This window comes from Fusarium tjaetaba, assembly GCF_013396195.1.
Source record: "Fusarium tjaetaba strain NRRL 66243 chromosome Unknown NRRL66243_c0000280, whole genome shotgun sequence".
NCBI classification, from domain to species: Eukaryota; Fungi; Ascomycota; class Sordariomycetes; order Hypocreales; family Nectriaceae; genus Fusarium; species Fusarium tjaetaba.
In genome coordinates, this window is record NW_023501476.1 from 24,720 (window position 1) to 42,728 (window position 18,009).

Sequence of the window (18,009 nt, forward strand, 5' to 3'; positions counted from 1 at the left end):
TCTATAGCCTATCCAACGATGCTTCTAAGTCGTGTTTCTGGCGGATCCCAGACAATATCCTGGATGCTAAGCCTTTGCCGCGCCGGGACCTGGATGCTACGAAGTTCCGATCTGATCTCCATATTCTCTTCATTCTTGTACAGCAGCATCGGCATCATCGGGCGGAATTCCGCTAATGTGAACATAGCATGATGTCCTTCAGTCCTTGGGTTCAAAGCGTCCATTGCTCGCGTGCTGACAGCTTCATACAATATCTTTGCATCATCGACTGTTCCGGCGTGGAATAACCCAACTCCCAAGCTGGCTATTTTTAGAGGATCGCCATCGCCGTGGGGAGTAAATGGGTTGCCAACGTTGTTGACTGACAAGCAGGCGTTGATTCCAAAATCTTTGATTAGCTTTGGTACCATGATAGTACCGCATAGTCGACTGAGCGGTTCGCTCTGTTCCGGACGATCCGAACCGTGTCTGCCCATCATGTAGAGGTCGCTGGTTGGCAGTCCGACGAAATGAACGGGCAGTTTTGTCTCTCTCAGCTTCTGCGACAGTTTGACGAGATCATCATGCGAAGCACGAGTAAGTCTTGTAGCATGCCCAAAAACAACAGTTGGAGCACCGGGATGTGTAGGCCACTTCAGACGCTTGAGCTCTTCAATGACGTGATCAAAAACAGACATATGGGTTCCATCGCCCTCCAAATTGAACTCAATGTGAAAGTCGAGATGTTTCCCATGTTTCAATGCGGTCTCAATAGCCCACCGAATATTCTGATTCTGCGCTTCAGGATCAGATTCCACATATGGAGTACTCCCAATGACCTCGATATCCGAACCGAAACGTTCAAGCGCCTTCTCCAACATTGCTCGGTTTGCCTCTCCCTTCTCCGTCGAGAATATAGGATCCTGTGCAAAAGCGCAAATTTGTACTTCCAGAAAGTCTTCGAATTCCTTCTTCAACCGCAGTCCGACCTCCAAAGTCTTCAGCTCAGTGACGGAGTCAACCTCAACAAAGGCTCTCATGAATGTAACACCTTGTTTGTAACTTGTCGCTATAAGCTGAGAGCCTCGTATGTACAAGTCCTCCTCGGTGTAGCGTTTCTTCGCTTCAGCTGTATTGGCCAAGGCTTCTTGAAACCCTCCTGTTTTGGGAGCCAGATCAGAGTAATCTGGGTGGTTTGAGGATTTTGGGTGGTTGCAGGTAAGAAGATATGGTTTGTCAAGATGGATATGAGGATGGCAGAGTGAAGGAAGCATTACGCTAGGTAATGTCTTGCCAGCGGCTGGTTTCATGGAGGTCACTACTCCTTCGTCTACTCGGATGTCCCATTGCGTTGAGGTGTCTTGGAACGGAAGAATAATGTTTTTGAGGTCCATGTTGAGGTATTAAAATCCTTTAAGTTGCAGGCTTGAGAGAATAAACTCGTGATGATCGTGAATCCATTCACAGTGTCATTGATTCCCCTCATCTCGAATGTGGACCAATCATGATCAAGTCTGGATGGATATTGGTCAGGGTGAATAATTATCCGGCCTTCACCTGTGACTTACTTTCAAGATCCTTTGTTGACTGGGTAAGTATCTCATTGAATTGACATTACCAACTGAATCCAATTGCCGAAATGCTTTCAACTCATTTTCTTATTTGCGCGGATAAACTCAACGTCACAACCAAGTTTATCCTCTAAACGATCTCCAATTCTGGGGAATCTGGGCTGATCCTCCGCATAAACGATGACAATCTTGACTCAAAGGGGTATCTTTCGGTACTCCACCATCAAGAAGTCCAATCTCTCCTCCACAAACTCCAATTCAAGATCGGCCCGTTTCGAGATCATCACGAGTTGCTACATATTGGGCTTCTCGTAATTTCCATCTGACCTTGATGATATGTTTTTGAAGGTTTATAAAAAGATGTCGGATCCCGCGGATAAAACCCCTCGGTTTTGACTTTCGTTTAAAATACTTTTGCTAGGGTCAAGATGGTGCTCGTTACATTGAAGGGCATTACGACGACGGCAGTGCTGTTCTGTCAGGCCATCTCGGCTCTCGCGGAGACTTCAGATCGTGCGTCTTTATTCTCAAAATCATCTTCATCTTCATATTGAACAATATTAACATGTCTGCAGCAATTCGAGTCGACGGCACGTCCTTCGCCCTCAACGGCGATAACGTCTCATACCGCTTCCACGTCGACAACACCACCGGCGACCTTATCAACGACCACTACGGCGGTCCCGTCGCCGAAGATGGCATCACCGCTGAAATCGGCCCCATCCAAGGCTGGGTCAATTTGATCGGCCGCGTGCGCCGCGAATTCCCCGATCATGGAAGAGGAGATTTCCGCGTCCCAGCGTTTCAGCTCCAACAAGCCAGCGGCACGACCGTCACTGACTTTCGGTACAAGTCTCACGAAGTTGTGCAGGGAAAGCCTGGATTGCCTGGTCTTCCGTCGACGTTTGGCGAGGCTGTTGAGGTGTCGACTTTGGTGGTGAGCTTGTATGACAATTATAGCTCTATTGCTGTTGATCTGTCGTATTCGATCTTTCCGAAATATGATGCTGTTGTGAGGAGTGTGAATATTACGAATCGGGGGAATGCGACGGTGGATTTGAGAAAGGTTGCGAGTTGGAGTGTTGATTTGCAGCAGGATGATCTGGATCTTATTGAGATTAGGGGTGATTGGGCTCGCGAGGGCATGCGCGTGCGCCGAAAGGTAGACTTTGGAACCCAAGGGTAAGCATTACCTCTGTGAACATACGATATCAGTCATTAACAGCATCGCAGGTTTCAGAGCTCTACTGGCTATTCCTCTCATCTGCACAACCCGTTCCTCGCTCTCGTTTCATCAACGACTACAGAAACTCAAGGCGAAGCTTGGGGCTTTTCGCTAGTGTACACCGGCTCCTTCGCCGTCGACGTTGAGAAGAGCTCCCAAGGACTCACCCGCGCCATTCTCGGTCTCAATCCTCTAGACTTCTCATGGCCCCTGAAACCCGGTCAAACCTTCACCACTCCCGAGGTCGTCTCCGTATTCTCAAACAAAGGTGTCGGTGGCATGTCCAGACAATTCCACCGCCTGTACAGGAAGCATTTGATGAAGAGCAAATACGCTGAAGAGACGCGTCCTGTCCTTCTCAACAGCTGGGAGGGCTTGGGTTTCGAGATTAACGAAACCGCCATTGAAAAGATCGCCAAACAATCTGCTGAACTGGGTATCAAACTGTTCGTCATGGACGATGGCTGGTTCGGTAACAAGTATCCGCGAGTCAACGATTCCGCTGGTCTAGGCGACTGGCAGCCTAACAAGGAACGCTTCCCTGACGGACTGACACCTCTGGTTGAGAACGTCACCGACCTAAGAATTGCTAATGCTTCCGCTGATCTCAAGTTCGGTATCTGGTTCGAGCCCGAAATGGTGAATCCCAAATCAGATTTGTACGACAAACACCCCAACTGGGCGATCCACGCAGGTTCATATCCCCGAACCGAGACGCGCAACCAATTAGTTCTCAACGTAGCTCTACCCGAGGTCCAAGAGTTCATCATCGACTCCGTCTCCAAAGTTCTCCGCGAGTCACCAATTTCCTACGTCAAGTGGGATAACAACCGTGGAATCCACGAGACACCTGACCCTACCCTCAACTATAAGTATATGCTGGGTCTTTATCACGTCTTTGAGACTTTGACGAGTCGTTTCCCTGATGTTCTGTGGGAAGGCTGTGCTTCAGGTGGTGGGCGGTTTGACCCCGGTGTTCTTCATTGGTTCCCTCAGATTTGGACGTCGGATGACACAGATGCAGTGGAGCGTATCAAGATCCAATTCGGCACGTCACTTGCTTATCCTCCATCTGCCATGGGAGCTCATCTGTCGCATGTGCCTAATGGCAACACCCAGAGAATCACCTCTGTCAAGTTCAGAGCCCACGTTGCCATGATGGGCGGTTCCTTTGGCGTCGAACTTGACCCTAGCGATCTCGAGCCCGAGGAGAAAGAACAGATTCCTGCCCTTATTGGGCTTTCTGAAAAGATCAACCCTATCATTATTAATGGAGACTTTTACAGACTTGCCCTACCTGAGGAAACAAACTATCCGGGGGCACAGTTCATTTCCGAGGATGGCAAGAAAGTCGTGCTATTTGCATTCCAGACAAGGGCGACTATCAACAATTCCTGGCCTTGGTTCAGACTTCAAGGCTTGGATGCGAGTGCCAAGTACAGAGTTGATAATAACCAGACGCTTTCTGGTTCAACGCTGATGAACCTTGGTATTCAGTTGAGGTTCGAGGGAGATTATGATAGCCAAGTCTTGATGATTGAGAAGCAGTAGTTTGGGTAGCTAGGCTATGAGCAACATACTGTAAATAAAGCTCGAAATAAATGGCTCGCTCGGTAATCTCAATATCGTCACATAACATAATAACTCGAACTGTCCATCCAACACGCAAAAGCACAAAAGCAAGCCTCCACCAAGATAATTCCCCGCTTCACTGGCATCCTTCCATCTTCACTCTCTCGTAAATTCTCGGGCAGCCAAAAGGTTGCTTCACTACTCCGTATAAGCTTAGCAGATCAAATCTGTGGCAGCTGTGCATTAATGAGCTTCTGCAGTTGACGCAGAGTATCGACACTCATCGTGACGTTGACCATCTCAGAACCTTCGATGCCATTGGAAGTGGCCACGTCAGGGTTAGGATAGTACCAGCACGCGATAGCGATAATAGCATATATGACCTGGTAATGTCAGTCACTGAGCCCCTTATAAGTTGATCTTGACTTGACTTACCACGAGGAGTGCACCCTCAAGCCAGTTGGACTCGCCATCACGAAGGAAGTTTCCAACCACCAAAATGGACAGAACAAGGAGGACTATCATGAAGATCTCAAAGTTCAAGTCCATGGGCTTTCCGATGGCCCAACCGACGAGAACGACGAGGGGACCGTTGAATAGGGCTGTCTGGATAGATGGTCCGAGGCAGTGATACAGGGCAACGTTGATAACGCCATCTGAGAAATTAGTTAGTTTATGAACTCACGAATGAAGAATTGTACTCACCATAAGCTTCATCAATGGCTGTCAGATGCTCAGCAGCCTTCTCAACAAAAGGTAATAGAATAAGACCCAAGAACTGATCAGGCACTCCACTCTCAACAACATGCTCAATCTTCTCAACGAGGAAGATGAGAAGAGCAGTCACAAAAGCAAGAGCAATCAATATAGCAATAATAGCCTCAGTCATGGTAAACTTGGGCTTCTCCATGTCAGCCTCGCGATCAGCATCCCGATGCTCATCCATCTCAATAACCTCATCGAAGATACTATGCTGGCTGCTAGCCTGGTACCAGATGTAGAAGAAAAACGCGATGATCAGTGCAATAGACGTAGCTTGACTAATGCGCAGAACATCGTCTTGGAGTTTACCCTCTGTGAACTTCTCGTGCAGAATTCGGAAGCCGGGGAAGTCAGGTACGACTTCGGCTTTGAGGGCGGAGTAGAAGGCGCTGGGAATGAGGAGACCGAATGCTGCGACGAGTAGGAGTCCGGTGCCGACTTCTGAGACAATGGCGTGGAACTTTTGACTGGCTTGCTTGAGGCCACCGACGAAAAAGCAGAGGCCGAGACAGAGAAGGAGGTTGGTCAGGATACTACCGAGGATCGCAGCTTGGATGATAGGAATGAGATTGCCTTCGTCGCCGTTATCTTCAGGAGCGTTGACCTCATGCTTCGATAGCAGTACAATAAAGAGAATAATCTCAATGATAGATCCAAACGTCGTCTCGATGAGAATACCCGCTACCTTGGGCAACTTCCGCGCAAACTCCTGCCCAGCGAAGCCAAGCAGATTGGCAGTTGGGATGACAGCGATATACGCGGTAGCAAACTTCCAGAGATGCAGGCCAGGGAAGAACTGAAGGATGATGGCGATGGGGACGAACGGCCAGAGGATGTTTACCCATTTCGACGCGGTGCAGGAGCTTCGCCAGAGAACAGCGAGGAAATGACGAGGATGAAAACCACTTCGTCCACTTTCTCCCTCGTGAGCAATGTGACTTGAGATCTGCGGCAGAAGCGGAGTTGATTCATCTCTGTGACCGTTGCCATGGCCCGGGAGGATATTGCTCGCCATTATCGCGATTGAGAATCACAAGCAAACAAACACTCAAGATCTCAGAAGCTTAAGTGAAATAAGATTGAAAATAGGCTTCGGGAAGAGAGAAAGCCAAGAAATAAGAACAGAAAGGGGCTGGGATCGTAATAACGTGACGCTGGTGTTTGCGGTGGTGGCGCAGTTGATGTCCAATGAAGACGCTGTGATGAGACACATTTACAGGGGGCTCAAGGCAGGGATCGAAACTCTAAACAAAGCTTGTTTTTTGCTGACGTTTTGCTCAGCAGGGTTCTAGACTCTGGGAGAAGCATTGGCCATGGTTTTACCCCGCAGAGTAAAATCTGATCTGACTTTTTTCATCAAGGGAGGGTTCGATGAGATGAAGGGTCTTCAGCCAGTCAGGTGTCCAACAGGCTAGATATGCTCTCACTGTGAAAGTCTACAGAGCTAAAGTCTTCCAGACTTATCGATAATGAAACCATCTCTTTAAGAGGTTTAGCCATGTTTCACAGCCCCATCACGGAATGGTCGCCCTCGATACTAGCGCGCACAAGATCTCGCCCCCGACGAAAAAAATACAAGCATAAGCTCGCAAAAAACACCCGTGATCCCGTCATCGGCAGTCTTATTTTTTTGACACCAAGACCAACGAATGAGAAACCCGTCTCCCCGCACTCACCCTGCAGGCTCACCGATTCTCACCGATGGGCAGAGTTTCATTCTCGCCTTACCGAGAACGCCTATTATGTAAAATGGTAATACACTTTAGTGTTGTTGGGTCACGCCTACGACGGAGCACGTTGTCATTGCGCGAGGGACTGGTATAGTTATCGTTATGTAAATTTTACATACAGTATACTTTTGTGGGTGAAAAAGTCTGAGCTCATGTGATGAAAATTTACCAATTGTCAATTTCTCTTGCTAGACTATATAACTATTCTTCTTTTTTCTACCGATACAATAATTATAGTCATTCTTTTCTTCCATCTTATATCTTCTATCTCGATTCCGACTAGTCCAAAGTTTCACGACAGCGTCTCCATCGTGATTGGACAGATCCGTTTTCGTCCAGCTTGATTCAAATAGCTTGGCTTACGACATCACCCGCGACGCACATAATAATGCCTTCAGCGGTGAGGACTAATTTCTTTCCTCCTCCATCAAAGCAGCTCAAGCCCATTCCCTTCCGTCCGATGAAGTCCCCCATCCCCGACTACCTCAACCGCGTGCTGGAGAATGCGCGGCCCATAGAAGATGGCAAGCCCGCCAGCTACATCGAGACGCTGGCAAAGGCGGACACGTCAAAGATAGCTGTTGCGCTGGCGATGGTTGATGGCCAGATTTACTCTGCTGGTGATGACGACGTTGAGTTTTCGATGCAGTCTATTTCAAAGGCGTTTGTGTATGCGCTTGCGATTGAGGATGCGGGGTTGGAGAAGGTGCTGGAGAAGATTGGCGTGGAACCCTCGGGTGACGCGTTTAATAGTTTGTCGTTGGAGCGCGGGAGTAACAGGCCGATGAATCCTATGATCAATGCCGGAGCCATCACAGCACATTCTCTCATCGGAGGACCAGACTGGACAGCAGAGCAACGATCAGACCGCATCCTCAAAGCCATGTCGAAGCTCGCAGGTCGTCAACTACGCGTCTGCGAAGAAGTTTACGAAGCTGAGCTGAGAGACGCCAATCGAAACATGGGAATCGGTTACATGCTCAAAGCAGCTGGTATCATCACCGGCGATGCTCAACAGATCGTGCAGGGATATATCCGCCAATGCGCCATTAACGTCAACGTTCGAGACTTGGCGACCATGGCTGCTACGCTCTGCAACGCGGGCTGTCACCCCGCGACGGGAGAAAAGATCATTCCTCAAGACAGCGTGCGGCAGATCCTCTCCGTCATGACGACTTGCGGCATGTACGATGCTGCAGGTGACTGGGTATCGCGCATTGGCATCCCCGCCAAGAGTGGAGTTGCTGGCGGTATCATCGGTGCTCTACCTGGTCAAATGGGTATCGCTGTGTTTTCCCCTAAGCTTGATACACGGGGAAACAGCGTACGCGGCGTCGCTATCTGCGAGCAGTTATCCAGCGACATGGGTCTTCACATGATGGACGTAAGCCAAATCGCCCAAGCAACCGTGCGCGTATCCGTCGCGACAATCCTCCCTGGTGATAACGAGCCCCACCACACAAACTGCAACAAAGAAGTCATAATCTTCAGTCTGCGCGGTGTAGTCCGCTTCGGCGGTTCAGAGCGCCTAACACGCGCCATCACACGAGAGCTCGGGGACCCGAACCCGGATGATCCAGGTTCTGGAAGGAGTCGGTTCGTGTGCGCTGTGGTGTTTTCGTTCCGCGATGTGTTTTCGTTCAATGCGGTGGCGCAGAAGATTATTCAGGCGGATATCACACGGTTGCTGCTTGATGGGCGGACGGTGGTTGTTATAGACCCCGTGGGGGTCTTGCAGATGGAGACGAAGCGGGCGGGTAGTAACCTCAAGATTGTGGATAATGAGACTGCTGCGAGGGATTATATTGGGGGAATTGGGTGCCATACTGTTTCAAAGAATGATGAATGGTGATATGGCGTTTTGGAAGATAAAATAGAAAATAATACTGATGAAACCAGCTGTGCCGATGCGTACTTGCGGTGATTAAAATAACAGCCAGTCCGATGCTATACCAGATAATGACGAACTGTCCACCGAAGTGATGTGTATAGAATCCTCGTCAGCTGTCCAGAACAAAAGCCCCCCACTTGGCGCCCGTCCTCATATGCCATTACATTGTGATACTGTCACCTCTGGTTGCAGTAATAGTAAAGATTGTCTTTACGGTCAGCAGGGGATACGCCTGTATATTTTCAGTATTGCCAGCAGATTAGGAACAATGACGCATCCAGGGAATTAATAAGCTCTAGCATAAATAGCATAAAAATAGAGAACGCGCAACTACCTTACTCAAAGAGTCCATTGCAACGCTGGATCCGAGTCCGAGGTAGGGTCCGTGATTAGTCTCGTCGAACGGAGCCCGCGGGCGCTGTTGGTCACTGCCGACGGCACAGTCTCCACTACTGAAGCTGCCTTGTATAAACAGATCAGCGCACTGAAGGTGAAGCTCAATCAGCATTGAAATGCAGTCAACAGCCTAACATTACTTTGATTACTTTGAGACAGACAATATGCCACAAATTATTCATCTCGTACGTCACGGCCAGGCCGTTCATAACCTCAGCGAAGCAAACAACATTCTGCCCGACACAGACTTGACGCCTTTGGGAGAGGAGCAAGCTAGAGGCCTGATCTCTAAACATCCTGAGCTTGCCAACGTTGACCTGATCGTGTCATCGCCACTGCGACGAACTCTCCAAACGACCTTGCTGGGATTTTCCTCTCAATTAGAGCGCGGCCTACGGATCGTGGCCTTGCCAGAGGTTCAGGAAGTCAGCGACCTGAACTGTGACACGGGCAGTGATCTCTCTGTGATAAAGGAGGAGTTCCAACAAGACCCTGTGGATTTCAGTCTGGTCGAGCCCGGATGGCAAATAAAGGTATGGAATACAGCCTCAAGTCATGTCAGAAAAGTAAGAGAGCTAACTATGAGTTTAGGAGGGTAAGACTAAATGGGCTCCAGTTGTTGGTAGCATTTTAGAGAGAGCCCGGGCCGCAAGGCAGTGGCTGAGCGAAAGGCCCGAGAGAGAAATCGTGGTTGTTACCCATGGCGGCTTTTTGCACTTCTTCACGGACGATTGGGTCAACTCTGTTAATCCTGACGGTATAGTGTTTGCCAACCAGACTTAGCTGTCTAGGTACTAACATCAACAGGTACGGATTGGGCTAACGCAGAAGTTCGCTCTTACACGATTTCGCATGACGAGAGCGAAGGGCCGGTTTTATATGAAACTATAGAGTCTAGAATGAGGCGAGGAGTGGAGTTAGTTCCTCCGACAAGGGAAGAGCAACTAGAACTGCGACGCACTGCTTTGAAGGCAGCGCTTGATTGGGGTTTGATACGGCCGTGAAAGATCTTGTTTATAGCACAGGTTCTATAGCATCAAGAAAGACCATCGTTTTCGAGTCCAGCTATAGCAAAATACTCAATTGGTGCTAAGTGACATAAAATGCTCCCAGTACATCAATTATGTAGAGGAGATAGGCTTCTTGGACATGGTCGCAACAAACGCCGCCAGCGCAGCCTCAGGCTGATAGGCTGGGACTTCATGACCAGCTCCATAAACACGCAGCCAGCTCAAGTTTCCAGAGGTCTTGAATTCGCCGTATTTCTTTCCACCGACAGTGAATGACTTGAGAGGAGCTGAAACGAATGATTGCGGGGCGATTGAGTTGAGGGCTCTGTAGTTACCCATCCAGTTGCAGATCCAGTCTAGTTATGTTAGATAACGAAATATAGGGGACAGGAGCCAGGGTAACTTACCAGCGTCGCCGGCCCAGATGAGAACTTGGATCTTGGAGTCAATGACCTGCTTAAGTGTCGGTAAGAATGATCGGCCCCCTGTAAAGAATCGTTAGTTCCAATCACGCATGCAGGCTCACGGGAAAACATACTATCACCACTAGCGATAAACTTGTTATAAGACTCATCACCACATTCCTGGTAATCAGACTGTGCGCCAATCGCCTTCATCACGGAGGCAGATGTAAGGTAGGTAGAGTAAGTCGAAGGAGGGAAAGGATCGTTGCTCGGCGCTCGAATGTCGTAGACATCAAAGTCTGCCAGCCTCTCCAGCGGGCTTTCGATCGCAGAGCTACAGACATCATCTGCGTTACCGCATGCGGCATCATTGCCTGTGAGACCGGGGCATTTGGCAAATGCAGGGACACACTTTTGGTTATAAGTGTTGAGATACTTGCTGTACTGGGTTGGTGTGATGAGCTTGCGGTAGGTGTTGTTGGCGGCGTAGTCGATGTAGTCTCTGTACTGGTTGCCTAAAATCACACGTCAGCATTGAATGCCAAGTCAAAGGCGTGGAAACTTACCAGGGTCAATCCAGCCATTGTTGATGCCGAGAGCTACAAGGTTGATCTTCTCGCCCTTGATCTTTCCAGCATCGATAGCAGCGTTCTGCTGCTCAAAATAAAACGCAAACTCGGGACCATAGTGACCACCGTAAGATTCAGTGAAAAGACCAAAATCACGGTTCTCATACTCGGGAAACTGGGCGTAGAAAGCTTGGAGGAGATTCCAGACTCGAGGAGCAGCAGCGAGAGTGGACACAGCGTCGTCGGTGCCGTAGCTGAACCCAGTAGCAATAGGTTGATCAACGTATAACTATAACCGTTAGCGAATTGTGCTTATGGGGAGTGGGTGATCGTACCATGTTGGCAAAGGTGTTCCATGAGTTGGGGTTCAGAGTAGGCTTGGACCCGCCGTTGTTGAAGGTACAAGGTCCATTTTCCTGAAACAAGCCGATCATGGAACTGCAGCCCGGACCACCGTTGAGCCAGAGGGCTAGTGGAGCCGTTTTCGCGTTCTTGCGTGACTCGAAGAACCAGAAAAACATGTTCATGTTGTCGCCTGAAAATAACATCGGTTAGGACTCGCAAAAGGAAGTGATGAAGTACTTACCAACGGAGAAGTAACCAGAGTGCTGGTTCACACCAGGCGTCGTCTCACAGATTCCAGAGTTGGAGACAATCTTGGTCTTGGAACCGGTCGCGGCATGTTCGAAGACCTTGTACTTGACACCAGCGTCTTCTTGTACGTACCTCTTGTCGAGGCTGGCAGCAGGTGTACAGCTGCCTTGGCCGACAAGGGCGAGCGCCGTAAGGACTGTCAACAAAGCTGTCTTCATGATAACGGATGCTATCGAACTCGAATGGAAGAGCGATAGTTGTACAAGAAAGACTGCCAAGACTGGAGGATCAAACTACACATATATAGATCTGAGCGGTCTCGATCGGGCGCCACTACCTATATCCCCGGATAGCCCGCATTCCATACGTTTCACCATACCCGTATACTATACGAGCAAAGTTGACAAATTGTCTTATCGCTTGGAAGATTAATGCCACCTTCCTGATTAAAGGGGGAGATCTTTTGTAAATGCCAAAGGTTCCTGATGATCCGGAGGCAGGATTAGCCAATACAGCGCGGGAGTCAGGCGACAGTGGGCAGTGGGTACTGTCGATCTCTGGGTCATCCCGGTCCCGTGAAACAAGGCATTGTCTTGCTTACATTGACCAAGCGGAATCACAAGGCAGACAACACTCCTGTTGAGACAGAGTTTCGACCGCCTCGCAAATATCTAAATATTTAACTGTTCGTATTATTCATTTCGGTACATCATGTATCACACAGATTAACCTGCAGAAGATCATCTTATCAAGCCTCATGGCGACCTTCCAGAACAAGCGATCTCCCGGGCCACGAGATCTAGGTTTCGGCACTTTTTAGCCGTTAATCTGGTGACCGTGCATGCAAGCTCACTTGCCGAATATCCGAGTGGGCGTGCTCTGATTGGCGCACGGGCTTATCGAGAATTCATGCTTAGAATTAATTATCTCACTAACCAAACCCAATATCGCAATGGTATGCAGAGATGTCGTATTAAATAGCCAATTAGAGATGTTCGGAGTATTGATCTGGTGGAAATTTCCGCCTATAGGTCGTCTACTGTTTCTTGCTGTTATGTAATATGACTATAGAAGTGATATTATATCTGTGACCGCAAGTCTGTAGTCTGGTATAGAGGCCGGAGAGTCAACAAATAAGCCGACGATCAGCTCATTAATTCCACTACTGCCCTCCATGGTTCGTTTTAAATTCTGGCATCACTATGGTCCAGCATTAGCCTCAGATGCGGTGAGTAATATTTAACTCTAAGTATATCCAAGCAGTAGCTGCATTATTCGACCGCTGTCCTGTCTTTCAGCTATCTCCATTGCACTTCTGTCCTTATCACCACTAGTTGCTATGTTCACCTTGGCAGTCCTGAGAAGCTGCTTTACTACATCCTACTGTCCCACTTGAACTGCATACAAAAGCGAAGGGCATCCGTCCCCATCCGCCCTGTTAAAAGCCACTCTTGAAAGTGCCCAGAGTATATGGTAAATCTTCATATTTCATATTTAATAGCATCAGCTGAAGATGATGCAGTGCTGCCTGAGAAGCCGTCTCGCTGCTCGAGAACCATGCGCATAAACTTTTTGGAAGCACGAAGAAGAGTTCCTCACCATTTTCATGTACACACCATCCAAGGGGTGCACGGCCATCTATCCACCAACTGAAATAGATTTCATCTCGGAGAAGGAAAATGACGATATTAACATGGGCGTGTCTAATAGCTTACGTGAATGCAGTACCTCCGCGTCTGTTGTCCCAGGCTTAACATTACCCTTGCCCGTTCTGAGAAATCGCCTTACGATGCCCGCGTGGAAACGTATTAGGTTAATGAATAAAGGTGTGCATCCACGACCATCTTATCTATCTGTCTGTTGAAGTCCGCTTTTCGCACGTTGACCAGTAGCTTGGCTATCACTTTATAGCCTTCCTCTCAGTAATGAAAAGAGAAGGTTTATCTTACAGGAGATAGATGTTAATGTCTTATACTTATAGAAAAAGCTTGGCAATAGACAGATCATTCTTTTAGGTAGCCAGTCGTAGGGTGAGTCTAACCAGTCGCCGGGACGATTAGCTGCAGGTTTCTTTCTCTGAATAAGCAGGGTACCACAGCACATTCCTTATATAGCTATCATGCTGCTTGAGCTTTGAGTTCTTTAGCCTCAGTTGCTTGGAAAAAGCTCATAATACCGAAATAAGCAGCTAAAATCCAAATCGTCATTCGAGTGATCTCTGAACCGAAACCGCCCTATAGCCACTCGCTCTTAGCCACTAGCTTTAGATTGACTTTGTAAGGGGGAGAAATATAATCTGTTCTAAAGGGTCAAGTGAAATGCCCGCTGCATGGTAGCCTTAAGATTGTGTCATGTACTCATACAAGGGATTGTCGCGTACCCGGGACTATATTCTTTATCACATACACAAGGTGTAATACGGCAATAAACCCAAGATATGTCATGCATGTTCTGAAAGTACAGTTCTGTGGCTTTGGAAACCACATTTCGGGGATGTCGCCTCTTTTCTCCATTATCTGGAGTTACTACATATAGCTGTCATTTGACCTCGCCATGACTGGGTCAAATTATTCAAAGTTTGTCGTAAATGTCCTGTCGTTGGCTGATCTAGGCGATCCCGAGTTTGCAAAAGTATCTGCGGAAATCTGATGCGGATGTTAGTTTTAGACATGGATCAAGCCTGTTATAAATTACCAACAATCCATCCCCAATATAGGAGACTGTTGCGGTCATTTGAACACGAAAGCTAACATTCATACTCAGCTCTGTGGCCTGCGATATCTCCTGGTATATGTAACGAGAGACATTGTGGCTAGTTGCTGAAAAATTGAACTAGAGATCATAACAACAAAGTGTTTAAATTAGAGGTAGTCTAGTCAAAGCGGAAGGAAACCCTTTTCTCAACGGAAATGACTGAGGGTTCCGTGTCTGAATGTGGCAAGGTGAGCCATGTTTATGCATATTTTGGCTGATCCACACTATGACAACCACAGCATTATTGCACCTATGGGGCAAACCGGAGTCCAGCATTCATTCCCCGAAGAGAGAATTCGGATTCCGGAACAGCGCCACTCAAGACCGAATTTGTACCACAAACCCGATGATCGTACATTTCCTAGTCCGGAGACAGCTTAAAAAGTTAGCCTTTTACCAAAGGATGGAGTAAACTCCGCATCTAGCATTTTGGCGAAAAGAGACACGGAAGCTAATGATCCGAACGACCAGCTAAGGTATGTCAATTCCACCCGATTTGTATGTTTCTTAAATACGGCTCCGCCGCCGTTGGCAACCTTTATGTGAAAAGGTTTCCAATAAACCGCTCTCTACTGTTACAATGAAGTTAACGGCCTATGTCAGCCTCTGGCTGCTTAGTCTTCTTCACCTGACCCTGGGTGCCGAGGTTGTCCCCAGGTCTACCTTTACGGAGGTAACTAACTATGGCGACAATCCCACTGGTACTCGCATGTGGCTATATGTTCCAAAGACTCTAGCCTCGAAGCCTGCAATAGTGGTCGGCATCCATTGGTGTACCGGAAGTGCCCAGGCATACTATCAGGGCACTCAATGGGCTCGCTACGCCGAGACATATGGCTACATCGTTATCTACCCTCAGACACCATATACACAAGATAATTGCTGGGACGTGGCATCAAAGATGACCTTGACTCACGACGGCGGCGGTGCCAGCACCTCGATCGCCAATATGGTCAGATTTGTTACCAAGGAATATAACACTGATGAGAGCCAAACCTTTGTTACGGGTACTTCTTCAGGAGCTATGATGACGGTATGTGAGATAGAGGTCTCTTTACAAGAGCAAGCTAATGTAGAAACAGAATGTCATGGCTGCAACCTACCCGGATCTCTTTGCGGCAGGAATTGCATATGCAGGTGAGTCAATAAATTTGACAGCTGATGCTTTCTAATACACTACTTACACATTTATGCAGGTGTCCCAGCCGGTTGCTTCAAGAGCGCAGATAACATCCCCGATTTCTGGAACTCAACATGTGCCAATGGCCAATCCATCTACACCCAAACTCAATGGGCCAATGTTGTTAAGGATATGTATCCCGGATATGATGGACCACGACCTAAAATGCAAATCTATCACGGGTCGGTAGATCAGGTATTGAATGTGCAGAACTACTACGAAACTATCAAGCAGTGGACTGGCGTGTTTGGTTACTCAACTAACCCGCAATCTACCACGCCTAACTACCCACGGAGCCCTTATACCAAATACACCTTTGGCGATAAGCTACAGGTGAGATAAACAAGAATTCCACTTTTAAGAAATATGGCTGACATTACGTATAGACGTTCTTGGGCCAGGGCGTTACTCATTCGATTGACGTGTTTCCGGAGGAAGACTTGAAGTGGTTTGGCTTCGCCGTAAGTCACATCGCTGTCAATATCCTACTCATTGTGCATCGCCTAACAAAGTCCCAGGATCCAGTAAAGCCATCATCCACTACAACCGCCACAACACCTACAAATACTGGTAACTCTGGAGTTTCTCCCCAGTGGGGTCAATGTGGCGGCTTAGGGTGGACAGGTCCTACACAAGTAAGTAGCCAGTCAACCAAGGCTTCTGTGTGAAGTTGTTAACGTAAAGTACAGTGCGCGAGTTCATTCAAATGCGTCAAGGTTAACGACTGTGAGTTCTCTGTCAAATGTTCGTTGGATCTATATGCTAACATCTACACAAGGGTATTCGCAGTGTCAATAGGTAGTTATTCCTGGGATGAGCCCTGTAGCTGGCCGGAGAACACGGCGTTGAAGAAGTCCACCTTCCCTCCTCCACATTGCCGATAGCTTCCCCGCATATAGTCCTCCATCGAATATTATCCGGCAATGAGATTAACACCCAAGTCGAGCTACATCGAGTACGATTGGGCTGGAATAAAAGAATGCTACATATCCGTGTACTACGTACTCTACATGCACCATTACCCGGTCTTGCCAGCTCATACGACAGCAGCTTGGCCTTGCAGACTACTATTTCCAAAGTTCATGTTGAGAATGAAAACTATCAAGATTTTCTACAGAATAAGGAATAACGATTTCAGCCAGTTCGTAATTGACGTTTTGCTTTGAAGATGTATGAGCGTGACTCGAAAACTAGTTTCTACGGCGCTAGATCGCCACGAAGGCCTGGCCTCTATTTGACCTGTTAATAACAAATGATAGTCGGTTTAATGTGATGCCGCTAAACTTTTCCGCGCTGGCCGGCTGCTGACGCGTTCCCACCAGGCACTCAATGCCGGCCTTTTCGTAATCTCATCCTGCAACGCGAGACGCGGCAGAAACTCAAACCAAGGCACATGGTATATATCAACTAACGAAAATTGCTAAGAACATTCAACACGAATTCTGCTCAAAGGGTAAAGATGACTCACATTTCCAGCAAGGTACTCGCGATGAGAAAGGACTTTTTCGTAGTGATCCAAGACCTTGACCAACTCGATTTCCAGTCTCTCAACTGTGGCCTTGTCAGGATCGCCACGTCCCATAAACCTGGCTTGTGTAAGTGTGGTGCATCCTAGGCAAGGCTGGGAGAATCAAGTACCCTTTGAATAATTTCTCATACGCCAATGTTTTCATTGTCGGATCGAAGTAAGAGTACTCAACGCTAGCCGCTTGCTCGTAAGTTGCCAGCTCAGGGTAGCTTTGATCCGTGCGTCTATCCAAAGCGCTCTTTGGCCCGTACTTTGCAACCAAGTACTCGCAAATTGCCCGAGACTCGAACAATCGCGTCCCGTCATCATCAAGAACTGGAATTCGTCCGAATGGATGGAAATCTTGCACAAAATTGGGTGCCTAATCGGGATAAGTAACTTTCACTTGTTGGGTATATGGCTTCTTACAAGATGCTCGCCCTTCTGCATATTGATGTCAGATAGTTGATATTCGGTGATATTTAGTTCTGAAAGAACTAACAACACTCGTTGAGTGCATGTTGATTGCCGTGATCCGTATAGAGTGAGAGTCATCCTGGTAGTTTCTGTTTACTGAACTGCGGATCGGTGCAGTAGGTTTGTCTAGTAGATTTGGTTTCAGAAATAATAAAGACTGTTTGCAGTAACACTTACAGTTCTAGGCTATATAGAGGCTGGACCTTGGCGTGTGGAGTGGTGGTGGAGTATTCGGGATGTGGAGTCGGCGAAAGAGGTAATAACGGGCACGGCACGTTACGGCATATTGTGCCGCTACGTATCATCAATACTTAGGATAAAAGAGGCGTGATCAGTATTGTCGCCATTGGACCAACGATTAATCCAGAAAACAGTTGCAGCTTCACAA

The 18,009-nt window shown here is 48.0% G+C and overlaps 8 protein-coding genes across 8 annotated transcripts; 4 read left to right on the forward strand and 4 right to left on the reverse strand.

Moving 5' to 3' along the window:
• Positions 1-8: 8 nt before the first annotated feature.
• FTJAE_11339 (cytosine deaminase) lies at positions 9-1,373 on the reverse strand (the record flags this gene model as incomplete). Its single annotated transcript, XM_037344271.1, has 1 exon — positions 9-1,373. The coding sequence occupies one exon, from the start codon at positions 1,371-1,373 to the stop codon at positions 9-11; it is 1,365 nt and encodes a 454-aa protein (XP_037201589.1).
• Positions 1,374-1,978: 605 nt separating this feature from the next.
• Positions 1,979-4,326, forward strand: FTJAE_11340 (alpha-galactosidase 2; the record flags this gene model as incomplete). Its single annotated transcript, XM_037344273.1, has 3 exons — positions 1,979-2,063; positions 2,126-2,732; positions 2,784-4,326. 3 exons carry the CDS (start codon positions 1,979-1,981, stop codon positions 4,324-4,326), a joined length of 2,235 nt encoding a protein of 744 aa, XP_037201590.1.
• Positions 4,327-4,568: 242 nt separating this feature from the next.
• On the reverse strand, positions 4,569-6,124 carry FTJAE_11341 (Ca2+:H+ antiporter; the record flags this gene model as incomplete). The annotated part of the gene is made up of 3 exons (XM_037344274.1): positions 4,569-4,730; positions 4,783-5,003; positions 5,053-6,124. 3 exons carry the CDS (start codon positions 6,122-6,124, stop codon positions 4,569-4,571), a joined length of 1,455 nt encoding a protein of 484 aa, XP_037201591.1.
• Positions 6,125-7,227: 1,103 nt separating this feature from the next.
• On the forward strand, positions 7,228-8,691 carry FTJAE_11342 (glutaminase kidney isoform mitochondrial precursor; the record flags this gene model as incomplete). Its single annotated transcript, XM_037344275.1, has 1 exon — positions 7,228-8,691. One exon carries the CDS (start codon positions 7,228-7,230, stop codon positions 8,689-8,691), a length of 1,464 nt encoding a protein of 487 aa, XP_037201592.1.
• A 599-nt stretch (positions 8,692-9,290) lies between these two features.
• FTJAE_11343 (histidine phosphatase superfamily clade-1) lies at positions 9,291-9,909 on the forward strand (the record flags this gene model as incomplete). Its single annotated transcript, XM_037344276.1, has 2 exons — positions 9,291-9,659; positions 9,718-9,909. The coding sequence occupies 2 exons, from the start codon at positions 9,291-9,293 to the stop codon at positions 9,907-9,909; spliced, it is 561 nt and encodes a 186-aa protein (XP_037201593.1).
• Positions 9,910-10,247: 338 nt separating this feature from the next.
• Positions 10,248-11,921, reverse strand: FTJAE_11344 (carboxypeptidase D; the record flags this gene model as incomplete). The annotated part of the gene is made up of 6 exons (XM_037344277.1): positions 10,248-10,492; positions 10,544-10,621; positions 10,675-11,055; positions 11,107-11,398; positions 11,445-11,644; positions 11,696-11,921. 6 exons carry the CDS (start codon positions 11,919-11,921, stop codon positions 10,248-10,250), a joined length of 1,422 nt encoding a protein of 473 aa, XP_037201594.1.
• Positions 11,922-15,037: 3,116 nt separating this feature from the next.
• FTJAE_11345 (PHB depolymerase family esterase) lies at positions 15,038-16,435 on the forward strand (the record flags this gene model as incomplete). Its single annotated transcript, XM_037344278.1, has 7 exons — positions 15,038-15,490; positions 15,540-15,594; positions 15,654-15,970; positions 16,024-16,098; positions 16,156-16,272; positions 16,327-16,363; positions 16,416-16,435. The coding sequence occupies 7 exons, from the start codon at positions 15,038-15,040 to the stop codon at positions 16,433-16,435; spliced, it is 1,074 nt and encodes a 357-aa protein (XP_037201595.1).
• Positions 16,436-16,834: 399 nt separating this feature from the next.
• FTJAE_11346 (glutathione S-transferase) lies at positions 16,835-17,594 on the reverse strand (the record flags this gene model as incomplete). Its single annotated transcript, XM_037344279.1, has 4 exons — positions 16,835-16,867; positions 17,106-17,223; positions 17,276-17,526; positions 17,574-17,594. 4 exons carry the CDS (start codon positions 17,592-17,594, stop codon positions 16,835-16,837), a joined length of 423 nt encoding a protein of 140 aa, XP_037201596.1.
• Positions 17,595-18,009: the final 415 nt, after the last annotated feature.